Consider the following 15,105-nt stretch of genomic DNA (forward strand, 5'->3'; position numbering starts at 1 on the left):
TCCAGTCAATTCCAGCTCACGGCAACAGCACAGAACAGAGTAAAAGTGTCTCTGTGGTTTTCAGAGGGCACACCTCTTTACGCGATCAGACAAGCTCGTCCTTCGACATGGGTCATGAAATAGAGCCCAAATCACGGAGAGGGGCGTGCCAGTTCTATGTTTGCATATGGATCGATGTCTATATTGCTTAGTTCTGTGTCGATATATTTTATTTTCTTAATTTTGTCCATTAGAAAATCTAAGGGCAAAGATACCCTAGTAGCACTGAGCACACCGAACTCCTCGATTTTAGTTTCTAATTACCATTCCCTAGCAAAAGCGCCTGAGGGTCCCTGGAGGAACTACTGGATTCAGGGTTAAAAGGTGAAATGGTCCAGAAGAAAGGACGGACTCAGAAAAGGATTGCCATGTGGACGGGGTGCAGGAAGCATTTTGAGAGTTTCCACTGAACACATTTGAAGCAGCATGAACATCAGAATAAACCACAATAGTGCAAGAATACCCTAAGAATACCCGCACTAACCAAGAGTCCCAAGTCGGTTTCACTAACGTTGAGACATTGCGCTTCCTGGAGTGATGAGGCCTGACGGCGGTGCACAAACTGCTTTTGGGATGGCTGCCCTTGGAAGGATGTTTGATCAAAGGCCCCCGTGTGTCCACCTGCCTGGAGCGAGCACCTCTGACCCCTGTGGGTGCATGGGGACGGGCCGCTTCCTTCAGGGGAGCAGACGTTCGCCGGTGCTTGCAGGGTCCTGCTTCCAGAGCGGACTCTGCGTTGGGCTCCTACCTGCAGGTCAGCAGTTCGAACCCCCACCCTCTCAGCAGGAGAAAGTCCCCCTGTCAGGATGTGCGGCCTCAGAAACCCGACTGGGTGGCTCTCTGCTCCCTGAAGGGTCAGCCACCGACCATGAGTCAGGATTTGCACTTTGAAAACTTCCTGCATGGGGTAGGGAAAGTGGGGGGACATGTGCTGATACCAAGGGCTCAAGCAGAAAAAAAATTTTTTTTAATTATGATGGCAATCTACATACAAATGTGCTTGGCACAATGGTTGGATGGATGGATTGTGATAAGAGCTGTCATAGCCCCCAACAAAATGATTTGTTTAATTAATTAATTTTTAAAAATTAAAATGTTCTTCCTCTGAGCTCCCTGCATCCCACCCGTCAATCTTTACCTTTATGGGCGGAGGCTCCTTTGGAATTCTGGGAGTCGATCATCAGCTGAAGGAAGTCCACTCGGTGCTGGCGGCAGACAGAGAAGTGTTCACGTCAGAAAGGGCGTGCAGTGCTTGATCTCTTTCCTGAGAACACGGCCCCTTCAGTCCCGGGATCAGCCCTGTGCTGCGGTTATGGGTCGACGCCGGATGAGGCGCCAAAGAACAGGCACTTCCACCGCCTCATCTTGCAGAGCAAGGCGATTGATTCCCTGGGGGTCACAGCTCACTGCCGTGGGGACCTTGTCCTCCCTGATCCCTGGATCCCTCGACTTTTGCCCAAAACTTCCTGGGCAAAGAGTGGCCTGCCCCTTCTGCCATGCCATCTTGATCAAGGAGAACAGGACCTTGCTTCCATCTCTCTGTTCTCTGCTCCCCCGCCCAGCCCCGGAACCCTCGCTTAGGCAGACCTGTCTTCTTAGGAGCCATGATGACACAGATCAAATACTGACTTTCCAAAGCTCATGTGCTGCTCTTTGTGAGCTGACTTTCCAAAGCTCATGTGCTGCTCTTTGTGAGCATCAGCCCATACCCGACCCCCCAGAACACTGCACAATCATCAAGAACCCCTGAGATACGCAGGCCTGGTCCCCTCAGCTGCAGGTCTCTAAGCTCATGAAGACAAACCTACGTCATCCATTTTGCTAAGTTGGCCATTTTGCTGCCTTAGTACCCAGAGAAGGGACTAGTCCCCTTCAGACACGGCGAGAGAGCTGAAAGGTAACATGAGGGATATTCCAGCAGGTACCAGGTAGCCTGAGGTGTCTTCCGTTGTAGAATATGTATGGAACACATGAGGCTTGCGACAGAGAGGACCATTGACCCATCACTGTATGGCGCAATGATTAGTCAATCAATATTTGAACCGGTTTGGGATCATGTGATCCTATCATTGAACAGTTGAGGCGTGGTAGACCGCGTTGGTCTCAGCAGTAATGTATTCACTGTCCTTATTGTTGCTGTTGCTGGATCCCATCGAGTTGGCCCCACTCACAGAGACGTAACGTACAACATCACCCATTACTCAATTCTAAGTTCTGTGTCTGGACACATCCTTTATCTCCTTCCGCTGTCTCCACGTTCCTCACCCCCCCTCCCCACAATATAAAAACACGTTTGTTTTTAATGCAGAAGAGTACACGGTTCATCACACTGAGTCCAACTATCACCAAACAGCGAGCACAAGTACAATGCAGCAACCAGCACCGATCTTACCTTGCGATCGTCTTTCAGGCGGCTTTCTTTCATTTTCTGTACAGATTTTTTGAAAAAATTGGTGACGTCTTTTGGGAAGATATAGATATTTAATGCTTCATAAATGGGAGTAAGGAATGGAAAGATAACTGTGGGGAAAGGAGACAGGAGAACTCACTGTGAAAAGCCAGCATTCCCCGTTCCCTCAAGCACAGAGAACAAGTTCTCTCTCCCATCCCTTCTCGGGTCCTCACGTGGGGCTCGGAGAGGGTGGCCGAGGACAGTGGCACCTTCCTCACTGTGCCACTGACCAAAGGCCCAGGATTGATGGCCGTGGCCTCTTTCTATGGTGACCTGGACCGGAGTGTCTTTGGGTAAACCAGGCCGCAGCCTGCTTTTATTACATCACGTTTTTCTACTGTGAATAGTGAAATAATGCAGAGTCTAAAATTAGAAATGAACAAAAGAGAGAGAAAAAGAGGAAAATCGCAAACACGTGGAAGTGAGCCGCACTTTCCTAAATCATCCGTCATGGAAGAAATCAAGAGAGAAATTAGAAATTACTTGGAAAAGAATTGAAAATGAACATGCAACGGATCAAAATCACAGGGAGGCAGCTAAAGCAGAGCTTCTCTGGAGAATAATCGCTGTTGACGTCTATTTCTGAAATAAAAATGAGATCTAAAATCCATAGCCTAATCTTCTACCCTAAGACACTGGGAAGAGAGTAAAACAGGAGAAAGGATGTGGGGAAGCTCCAGCTCACTGCCGGTCAGTGGGTTGTGAGTCAGCGATCCCAGAGGACCGAGGAGAACCCCTGTGGGTCTTCACCGTCATGAATCTTTACAAAAGTCGGCAGCCTCAGCACTCTCCCGGCAAAGGGACGATAGTTTCAAATGCCGAGCTTGTGGTTGGTAGCCCAACGTATAACCAACCACCAAGGCCCCTTCTCTTAAAGATTAGATAAGAGATGAATGAAATACACAAGAGAACACGAATACACCCAAAGGGTGGTTCTTTTAAATAGTCATCCAAATTGGGAAAATTTTAGCAAATAGACAAAAAAAAAAAAAGGAGAGAAGGTTTCATAATGACCATCATCAAGAAAGAAGAACTGCCGATTATAAGGCACACTCTATCCTACTTTTAAGCAGTAAATGATGTAACTGAACAAACCAAGCCCACCACCCTCAAGGCAATTCTGACCCATAGCACCCCACAGGACGGACTAGACCTGCTCCTTAGTATCCCAAGACTGGCGCTTTGCAAGATGGTAGTCTTCCTTTTCTCCCGCAGGGCAGCTAGGGTTTGACCTGCCAACACTAATGCTGGCCGGCAATCCTTATCCAGTGCTACAACTAAATTAGCATAGCTAAAGGGAACCAACTTTCAGAATGACAACGATTGAAAAAGCAATAGCCTATCTGGATAAATTTACAAGGGAAACAATTGTACATTTAAAAATGCACCAACCAAAGCCTATGGCCAGGTAAGTTGCATGGTGAATCTGATCAAATAGCTAAAAGAAAAATCAATCCCATTCTTCAGAAACACTTCACAAAAAGGAAAAGCAGGGGCTGCTCTGTAACTTGTCCAGAGGCCGGAAGTGCCCTGACACCAAAGCCCGGAAACATCACCAGGAAAGAAGACCGAGGACCCCCGTCGCTTCAGTGCAACATCGTAGTTTTTAGCCAGATCAATGTGACGAGGAAAAAGAAAGAAAGAAAACAGAGATAGGTAGGAAGGGAAGAAAAAATGTATCTCTATTCTTAGTTGACATGATCTGCTGTCGTCAAGGAACCCACCAGACAATTATTCCAATGAATTAATGAATGAAGACTCGGGTGGAATTGTGGTAACTTCTGGGTTGGCCAACAACTTGAACCTGCCAGCCCCTCTGAGGGAAGATGAGGGGTTCTGCGCCAGTAAACATTTACCACCGTGGGAACCCGCTGGTGCAGTTCCACTCCATCCAATGTATTTGCTATGAGTCAGAGTCAATTAGATAGCAGCGAATTTGGTTTGAGTTCTTTTTTTAACACATGAATTCAGCAATGTTGCCAGATGTATGATTAATCTGCAGAAATCGATTGACTTTTTATACACTGCAAGGAACAACATGGAAAACATTAAGAACGCGTTTCCATTTAGTAGCATCAAAAATAAAGAAACATTTAGGAATAGAGTTGTTGAAAGAAAGGGAAAGCTTATATTCTTAAAAATCATAAAACCTTGTTCAAAGAAATGAGCAATACCACTCCTGGGTACATACGCAAAAGGGTCAAAAACAGATCATCGCACAAGACCTGAGCGTGAAATTGATGGCAACATCGTTCCTGACAAACGCAGCCAGGAGAGCACACCGAATGTCCATCCGCTGAAGAAACGGCTAACTAAACAAAGACTGTCCTCACAAAGCAAAATGATCTGCCCGTGAAAGAAAAGGAAGTACCGATGCAAGCCACAACACGGTGAGCCTTGTAAGTACTAGGCACAGTGAAAGAAGCCAGTCACCAAGGCCCACGTGTCGTATGCTCCAGGTCCAGCGCATATCCAGAATCGGAAGAGAGACAGAGACAGGTAGTAGATGAATGGTTCCCTGATGCAGAAGGAGGGAAAGCTGGGAAATAAGAGAAGGATACTAAAGAGTAGGACCGCTCTTTTCTTTTTTACTGGATTGAGGAAAAAATATTCTAAATATGAGCGCAATGATGGTTGCACGTATCTGAAAATACTGAAACACAATGAATCGTGCACTTTAAATGGTGCATTCTACAGCATGTGAATTATAGCTTATTAAAGCTGTTCTTAAAAAGTAGTAGTCCACGTACATACTGAGAGAATCATTGGGTCAAAGGCACGAAATTTCATGAGCCTCTTGATGTTTTGCACAAAGGGATCCTCTGGGTTGTTGAGGGAGTCGATGTTCACGCCGAAGGATGTGCTGGTGATGACGTCCATGCTGTAGGCGCCAAGGATGCTGACACAGGAAGAAAGACAAGGAAGTCTTAAATCAGCAGCTCTTCCCCATCCCTCTGAAAGGCATTGTGGTGGTTACGTGATCTTGTGTCAACTGGAGGCTATTGAGAGCGAAGGGGTGGAGTCTAGCCTGTCAATCAGGTCACAGCCTGATGATGTCTTCTTGTGGGTGTGGCCTGATCATGAGGATTCTGGAAACTTCCTTTCTGCCTCCAGGGAGGTGGGCCACACTCACTTGGCTTGACTGTCCTATTGACAAGCCACATGGAGCCACGCAGATGGCAGCCAGAGTCCTGGAGATGCTTCCACCACCACTGGATCCACAAGACTTTTCACCCTCCTGCCGTGATCTTCCTGCATTAGGCATCCCTGCATGTGCTGTGTGAGTCTAAAGCGGACTGTATAGATTGATATCGGACATGTGGGCTCATTTCGTACCTATGGGATTGATCGGGACAGGGCTGGGATATTTTCTCAATATTCAATTGCTCTTTGATATAAACTTAATATTAGTTTGATATAAACTTCTCTCTTATACACACATGAGTTGTGGTAGCTACATAATCTGGTGTTAACTTGAAACATTAAGAGGGAAACACACACACAAAAAAAAAGAGGGAAACACAATTGTGCTTTTATGTAACGTTCCTTCCTATACACATATGAGTGTCTATGAGTTTGCTTCCTTATGTCTACCTGGATTAACTCGTTATGGTACCTTGGGAGTACTGGAGAAAGAAATCATAAAGACGGAGAACTGATGCTTATTTGACTCCTCCTCATGGCAGTTTTTCTTTGTTGGGTAGCCAGAGGTCTGATACGGCCATGCAGTTGACTGGGTTGTTTTCCGGAAAGAATAAGGGAAGTTAACGTTTTGATTATTTTGTTTGGTGTTTGGTTTTGGTTATTCCTGTGTGAAATGGCAAAAATGGATGTGATTAATGTATATTTTGAGCTCAGGGAATGACACCGCCCCTTGAATTTCTCAGAGCTGCTTAGTGAAAATGGCTGACAGAAGGCCTGGCCCTGGCTTGAAGCAATGCATCCAGAGGCCTAGCGCAATATTTTGTATCAATGGAGTAGTTTAGATAAGGATTAAGATAAGATAGATAAGGATTGATCTTGAGTGTTTTAAGAATTGAGTTTAGGATCTGGCTGTACTAGGTTTATACGGTTTTCTTCTGCCTATTGTTATTGATATAGTGATTGATAGAAATGATTATTGGGAAGTACGAACATAGAAAACGTGTAAGCCCATTTTCCTTTAGCCATTAAAATTGAAACTTTAAATGGGTTTAGGACACGCCTACAAAGAAAACTCTGTAAAGATAAGCCCCACCCAGTGTCTTGAGTGCTTAGGACATTCGAAGGTGAAGAGATTTGCCTAGGGAGCTATTGACATATTAGAGAAAAAAGGAACTCTTTGGCTTTTTAAATTTTGAACTAGTGGTTTGTGCCTGAGGCTGGAAAATTTTGGAACATGGAAGGAACTCTCCACTCTAGGACTGAACTGTTAAAGGGAGCATGTGGGCAGGCTGAAATGCTTGCTAGGTGGCCACCTGGATCCACTTGTTGGGTGGAAGTGAGAGAAACATAGCAATAAAGAGACGGGTTGAGCCTAGCCACTGACACCCGAGGACCTGGTTCACAGGGACTAAAGGAGGAGACAAGAGCAGGTTGATTGGTCTGAAGTTCATGACCTAGCCCAAGGGGGCTAAAGTTGTTGAGAATTTGTGATGGGGCCCGGCAAGGCAGCCAATGGGCTAAGTGAGGCAGCCCACATTGAGTTGACCAGAATTTGACAGATGAAGAGAAGATTTTTTGAACCTGTGAACTGGTGCATATTGCTGCTGACTTTATGAATGGCCTGTCCTGGTTTGATTTTGCTTTTGGATGCAGACTCACAAGGTTCAAACTGGAATGAAGATTCTTCACCTCAAAGAACATGATTGTCTCCACAGAGCAATGGGTCAACATAAGTGGGCAGTATAGAAATTGGATACCCAAAATCGGGTGGATAAAGGCATGAAGTGATTGCCTTACAAGCTTTCATAGGTGGAGGGATATATTTATAGGATTGTGGTGTAGGTGTTCACATAAGTATAGAATATTTTATTTTGTTCACTTATAGAATTTGATGTTTAAATGAGGGGGGGCACATTTTTTTAATTGTATACCGTTTAGTTTTATCTTGTTAGGTCAGATATGATTTTATTGTTTGTTTGAAAATTACATATGGCTAAGGAGTTGTGTGACAGCGTCAAGTTGACAAGGGGTTGTCTGTGGTAGTTACATCATCTGTGTCAACTTGAGACTATTAAGAGTGAAGCGGTGGAGTTTACCTTGTCAATCAGGCTTGCTGACCTCATTTGGAGGCTCTATGTAGATAAAATAGCTCACTGGAGGCCAGACTCACACACGCTGCTTGTCTCCCTGCGACACATTCCTGGTGACAAGCCACATAGAGTTCCACTGATGGAGCCAGAGCCTTGGAGCTGGAGGAGCCACGTGGAGACCCCTGCCAGCACTGAGATGCTTCCACCACCACTGGATCCACAAGACTTTCCACCCACTGGCCTTTGATCTTCCTGCATTCTGTTTCATTGCATGTGTTGTGTGAGTCTGAAGAGAAATGTATAGACCTCCAAATAAGCTCATCAAGCTGAAACCAGATAGACAGGCTAGACTCCACACCTCCACAATTTGACACCAGATCATATAACTACCAGATCAGTGCTCTAAAGAGGTGTGTGCAGTGTGTTTGCTCAATGCAGCTCATTGTTGGGTTTCTTGGCTATGCTCCTCAACATGATGTTGCATCTGAGTCTCACTACTCCACAATGTCAGTGCCCACAGTAAATAATAGATTGCACATTTCTACTGTCCTTAGCACAGCATCGACAGATTCAGTTGTTCCAGGTTCTATATTTGATCTTCCTGAGTTCAGCCATGGTCAGCTAATAAAAAGCATCAAATGCCTTTCTACTTCAACTATCCCATATCACCTACACCCACTACTTCTGTGCTATCCAACCCATACCTTCTTTCTAAAACTTTCTTATGTGCCTTCTGGGAAGTGCCAGTTGATCACTGAGGAGATAAATTGATGCGGGCTCAAGTACAAGCTGGGAAGATGCTTTTCCCTCACTGCCCTACTAGTTACTGTGAACCACCCATCCTGGGTAGCCCATTGCAGTTTTCCCACCATGCCTCTCTGTTTGCTTTACCACTAGATTAACTCAATTTTGAGAATTTCAGTTCCCTGATAGGCAGCTGGTGGAGCTTGTGACAGAGATCAGAATCCCAGCCACCATATTTCTTACCTTTTCAAAGTGACAGGCTTCCCCTTCTCTGCCTCCTCTCTCAGATGCTTCACCAACATGTCTCCATACTGGCTTATGATGGGGAACATCTGAACAGAAAACACACCAACACTCAAAGGTACATATGCAGACCCAAGAACTAGAAGCACCTGGTCTGCCAAGTAGGAATAATACGTGGCATTTTATCATAAAGATAAAACCATGTTACAGGAGGTCAAACTCCGCTGACCTTCCTTTTCACCCATCGTTAAATTGGCTCCTGGACTTTCTAATTATTATTTCTCTTATCTCCTTACCTCCTTGAGCTTTCCACTGGTGAAGGTTGGGGATAACAAAGTCCTCAATCGCTTCCACTGATCATCCTCAGCCACAGAGATGGCAGATTTCATGAATCCCATTGGACCAAAAGACTGGAATTCAAAGCAAAAGGGCATTTGTCTTACATAAATTCTAGAGGTCTCCCCAGCAGCAGATAATGTGTTAAGCAGGCATCATTTAATCAATAAATGCTTAGTGACTGGCTATAAGGTAGCAGGCTAATGTAAAGATAACCATGTATTCCAATGTTCCCTGTGAGGATGGACACCCAGCCACCTGGTGGAATTTCCAACTTTTGTCTGCCACTTCCCTTTTAGGTGCCCCTGTGCACAATGTAGGAAAGGTATTTGTTCGGGGAAGAGAAAGAAACAAAGCCTACTATGTCCCTACACCCACCAGGCTTCTGAGGACTAGAAAGAGACTGCTGGTAGGTGACATTGACACGGACCACTTCATCGTCATACATGTCTAGAGGATGAGCAAACTGAACACGAGATGCCCTGTGAATAGTAATTATCTACAAATTGTAGTTAATTCGTTAAAAGCCAGGAATCCATTGGCTATTCTGGAGAAGAAATTACATCTTCCTTGTTTGCCTCGAGTAGAAAAACAAGAAATGAGATCACTCAGTTCCCCAGCTCCAGGCTGACCAACCAAGAAATCCAATTGGAAAATGTTTGCCCATACTCCAAAGCTGTATTTGTTCATATGTGAAAACTTAAAATACTCATTCACAATTAAATTTTTTAAATAATATCTCAGCAAGAAGTCAAGGAAAAGTTCCTCAACTTGATAAGGAGAATCGACAAAAGAACAAAACAAAATTGTATCTAACATCATACTTAACGATTAAAGACGGAAACCCACCCCCCACATTCTGAACAAGAAAAAAATAGTGCACTCTCACCCATTTTATTCAGCATCATATTAGACGTGCTAACTAGTGCAATAAGACAAGAAACAGTCTTAAAATACATACAGATTTAAAAAGAAGTAGAATTGTCTCTGTTTTCAGAAAATGTGTTGTTCAAATAAACAATCTCAAGAATATGCCCCCCAAAAGCCTAGAATACAACACACAAGACTAATAAGTGAGTTGTGGAATACAAGACCAACACATAAAAATTGATCACATTTTTACATACAACGGTGAACACATGGAAATTAAGAAAGCAACGATGTTAACAATCATATTAAAGAAAATGTGTTATAAGTCTTAGTTATAAATCTAAAATGCTTGATTGCTAACTGAAAAGTTGGAGTTTCAAATACGCCCAGAAGCACCTTAAAGAAATGGCCTTGTGACCCACATCTGAAAGCCATCTGTTGAAAACCTTAAGGAGCCCAATTCTACTGAGACACACGTGGAGTTATCAGAGACAATTCAATGGGAACTCGCGAGTTATTAATCTCAGGGAACACGTATAGAATACATACAGTGAAATTTTTTAAATGCTTAAAACAGGATGCAAAGAAAATCTAAAGGAATCGGCACTAATTACTGTATTCAGGAGCCATGGTGGGATACTGCTCTATATTGGACTGCTAACCACAAGGTCAGCAGTTTGAAACCACCAGCACTCTGGGGGAGAAAGATAAGGCTTTCTCTTAAAGAATTGCACCCTCATAAATCAACAGGGCCAATCCACCAGTTCTCCTCTGTCCTAATGAGTCACGACGAGTCACAATCAACTTGATAGCAGTGAGTTGAGTTTTTTTTTAAATCATTTTATTAGGGGCTCATACAACTCTTATCATAATCCATACACACATCAATTGTGTAAAGCACATTTGTACATTCATTGCCCTCATCATTCTCAAAACATTTGCTCTTCACCTAAGCCCCTGGCATCAGCTCCTCATTTGGATTACTGTGTTCATGGATTGGAAGACTCACATAGTAAAGATGTTATTAGTGCTTATCAAAATTCCGGCAAACTTTTTGTAGCTATAGGCAAGTGTATTGTAATTTTCTATAAAAAGCAAAGAGCCTAAAATAACTAAAACAATTTGACAAAGGATTAAAAAGCGGGAAGAATGGCTCTACAAGATGTTCAACTTTTTATGATATGGTTACAGTAATCAGTTGTGGAATACTGGTGGAGGGATAGACATACCGTCTGATGGAACAGAATAGAAAGTCAGAAACAGACCCATACAGATATGGACTACATATAATAGTGTGAAATCAATTCCATGGAGGAAAGATAACCTTCCCAACAAAAGCAACCGAAGCAATTGGACCACAGGCAAAATAATGTGATCTACATTTCACAGTTCACACACACACACACACACACACACACACAATAGCTTGAAATGAATCATGCAGATTTAAACCTAAATGTAAAATAATAAAAACTTATTTTTTAAAAACTTTAAGAAAAAGATTAAGAAGAGGAAGTGGAAGAAAAAGAAGAAAGAGGAAACTCTAGGACCAGAAGGTAGGCAGTTTCCAGACTGGACATCAAAAGTACAATCTATAAAAGGAAAACCTTTAATTGGGTTTATAAAAATAAGAGTATCTGGTTGCTCTGCTAAAGACCCTGGTAAGAGTCACAGACAAGCCACTGGCTGTCACTGTAAAAGAACAGCAAGAGAGGGCACAGGGGGAGGGAGCCGTGTGATGTCTTGGCTGTGCTGGTGGTCACACAAATTCACATGTCATAAAAGTGAATAAAATGATGCGTGTGGGAGCTTGCACACACACGTGATTACAGATAAAATGGATGAAATCCAAATAAGCTCTGTGAATTGTACCAAACTCACTTTACTAGCTTGATGTCATGTTTAAATAAGATTTTAACATGCAGAAAAACTGGATGAGCCACCCATGAGCATGTCCTTTGGCTGTTGGTTGAGTTTTGTTCTTGCTGATTTAATTTGGGTGCTGGTTAATTTTTGTTGTTGTAGTTTTACCCCGACTTCCTGTGAATCCCCAATAATTGCACATGCAGACTGTTCAGTGAAATAATATCCTAAATGAAGGAAATATGGTTACTCACCCTCCGGTTTGTGAAGACGGAATAACACTCCTTCACCAGTATGGTCTTGATCACGGCTGGGTCTGTGACGGCTATCACAGGCTGCTGACCGTCGTAAAACCTGCGTCAGGAGACGGAGCTGCTTAATCTGAGCAGACTCAACCCTGCAGCTGGAGCACTCCGGAGAGAGAGACGATGTGCTCATCCTGATGGTGTCAGTCCGCACTCCCAGTGGTCCAACACACACCACCCTCCCCTTCGGCTCAGAGTGGACACGTTATGCCCACAGCAGCACACTGAGCACAGACGCCCGCGAGAATGCACGAGACGCAGCGTGATGTAGCTCAAGCAGGGGAGAGACCATTAAAAGCAAAGGAAGATTGCTGGGCCCATGGAGGCTAGAAAAATTTGAGAGGAATGCAGCAAGACATAAATGGACAGTGAGGTGAGTATATAATTCACTTTCAATGTTTTTCTTTTTATTACATGCACCTATCTTGACCCTAACTGGGCCTCAGTACCACTTCTATGACATCAGAGCGTCATGTGGGTCCGTTTTTTGACAAGTGGGTCACAAAAAGCTGTCTTCCTATGTAATACGGCGAAATTGGGCTTGCTTCTCTGACCCTTGCGATCGTCCTCGTGGGAATAAGCCGATGGATTAAAGCATAATGTCTGTTTAATTAGAGGAGCCCTGGTGGCACAGAGGGCCCAGCACGGAGCTGCCGACTACAAGGTTAACTGTTTGAACCCACCAGCTGCGCTGCAGGTGAAAGAGAAGGCTGTTCACTACCATCCAGCCCTGGACAGGGACGTCATGCTTGGGAAGGCAGAAGGACCGTGGGAAAGAGGACGGCTCTCCACAAGGTGGACTGATCAACAGCGGCGACACCAGCAGGCTCACGCACAGGAACAAGCGTGTGCGTTGTCCTGGACAGGCCCGTATTTCACCCTGTTGTACATATGGTCCCGGTGAGTTGGAGCCTGCTGAACAGCACCTCACAGCAGCAACACATGTTTAGTTACATGGTCCTGACACCATGCTTTCCATAACCATTCATTTGCATTTGCTAGAATAAATGGGAGATTTCCCAAGAGTTGCCTATTTTCGCTTCACGGAGGAACTTCAAATGCCTCTGGGATCACACTCAGGTCTTGGTGAGAACCTCCGCCCTTCCTGCTGGCCATTTCCAAAAGCAACTTGGGAGGTTTACATACAGAGTATGTTCAGTGTTGTTCCTCTGACAAAAGGTATTAGGATGAAGCCTCTTAGGGCTAGCACCCACTACCGAGTTTGATGGATTCCAATTCAATGTAAAAGAGACCAAAATCCTCCCAACTGAAGCAGTAGGTCACATCATGATCAATGGAGAGAAGGTAGAAATTGTCTAGGATTCTGTCCTGCTTGGGCCCACTATCCATGCTCATGGAGCAGCAGTCAAGAGATCCAACGACGCTTTGCATGAGGTAACTCTGCTGCCCCAGCCCTCGCTGGAGCGCTGAAAAACAAAGCCCTAGAGGACTAACATGTGCCTGACCAATCCATGGAATTTTCAACGGCTCGTTTGCATGTGAAGTTGGACACTGAATTAAAAAGAACAAAGAATTTTCCATGAACTGCTCAAAAGCCGAGCCCATCTGTCTTGGGAGAAGTGAGGCCAGAGAGCTCCTTAGAGGGAAGGATGGCAGGACTTCCTCATACGCACTCTGGACGTGTGGTCAGGAGAGACCAGTCCCTGGAGGAGGGCGTCATGCTGGGCAGAGCAGAAGGGCAGCCCTCAAGGAGATGACTTGAACCGTGGCTGCAACAATGGACTCGGGCATAGGAATGATGGGGAGGGTGGTGCGGGGTCAAGCAGCGTCTCACTCCACCGGGCATAGCGTCGCGGTGGGTCGGAACCAACCCCATGACCCCTGAGAATGACAACAAACAATTGGAGCCCTGGGGCGGCCACCATGAGGGTTTGACTGCTGACAGAGGGTGGGCCTTTCAAACACACCCAGTGGCTCTGTGGGAGAAAGACTGGGTGATCGGCTGCTGTGAGGGGTGCAGCCTAGACCACCCTCGGAGGGGTTCTGCTCTGTCGCTCGAGACCTCTGTGAGTGGGAACCAGCTCAACCACCCACAACACTGGGTTTGACGTCGTGCGTGTGTGTGCACAGAAAGGGGAGCTACGGAAGGGGAAACTGGACAGGCAGTAATACCAGGAGTCTCTGTCTGTCGGAATCTGGAGAGAGGGGACTGTCTGCAACGGTCGAGGCCTCGTTCAGAGTGTAGATCACAGGTTCACAGCCTGATCTGGCCTGCCACCCCCTTTTCACAACAACAATTGCTCAGCATCTCCCTGTCAATGAAAAACTTTTGAACAATAGCCCCTACTCCGGGATAAAATGCAGGTATCCACTTTTGCAGCAAGCCTGGGGCATGCCAATGCTCCCCAGCAGGCTGAATCTCCCACCTTGGGAAACTGCTGCCGATTTTGACACCTGGAGTCATGCAGATCGTAGGCAGGATGAGTCTCCAGGAGCTGCGCACGAGCTCATTCATCCTCCAAGGCTCTGGGCTGAGATTGTGCCCCCACAACCGAGTGCTTCTCCACAAGTGTACCCAATGGACGTTTCCAGAATACTCACCCCCATAATTTTCCAAACTTTTTAGAATATTTCAGGTCAAAATCCCAAATACCCTGCAAGGAGACACAAATTAAAATTGCATTATCCATTTTAAAATTTCAATCAGATAAAACCAGGCTTCTCTCTCTCTGATAGATTGAATTGGGTTCCCCAAAAGGAAACGGTGATTCGTGAACGTTCACTGCCCGTGGATGTGAAGGTGTGTGGAAATAGGGCTCGGGCACAGCAAAGGCCGTGCAGATAGTGCAAGACCAGAGAGCAATTCATCATTGAAAACAACATGTTATCAGTGCGTTTATCATGCAATCATACTAGAGGAGGGTGGACTTTAGCCCAGTGTGACTGGCGTCCCTGTAAGAACGCAATTGAGACCGACACAGAGAGGCACAGGGGATGTGGTCAAGCGACAACGAAGGCAGAGGTAGGAGGGAGACAGCTACACACAAAGGGGGCCCCC

At 45.2% G+C, this 15,105-nt stretch overlaps 1 protein-coding gene across 1 annotated transcript in view; it reads right to left on the reverse strand.

Annotated features, from left to right (window-relative positions):
* The window catches only part of LOC101638912 (cytochrome P450 3A4-like), a 21,289-nt gene extending 6,592 nt beyond the window's left edge, over positions 1-14,697 (reverse strand). The window contains 8 exon segments of the mRNA XM_013005452.2: positions 118-151; positions 1,111-1,244; positions 2,432-2,559; positions 5,242-5,390; positions 8,713-8,801; positions 9,009-9,122; positions 12,036-12,135; positions 14,649-14,697. Of these exon segments, the coding sequence (XP_012860906.1) occupies positions 118-151; positions 1,111-1,244; positions 2,432-2,559; positions 5,242-5,390; positions 8,713-8,801; positions 9,009-9,110 (636 nt within the window). The 5' untranslated portion in view covers positions 9,111-9,122; positions 12,036-12,135; positions 14,649-14,697.
* Between the last annotated feature and the right edge of the window lie 408 nt (positions 14,698-15,105).

This window comes from Echinops telfairi, unplaced genomic scaffold, assembly GCF_000313985.2.
Source record: "Echinops telfairi isolate 266 unplaced genomic scaffold, ASM31398v2 ScPeMD7_5;HRSCAF=22, whole genome shotgun sequence".
NCBI classification, from domain to species: domain Eukaryota; kingdom Metazoa; phylum Chordata; class Mammalia; order Afrosoricida; family Tenrecidae; genus Echinops; species Echinops telfairi.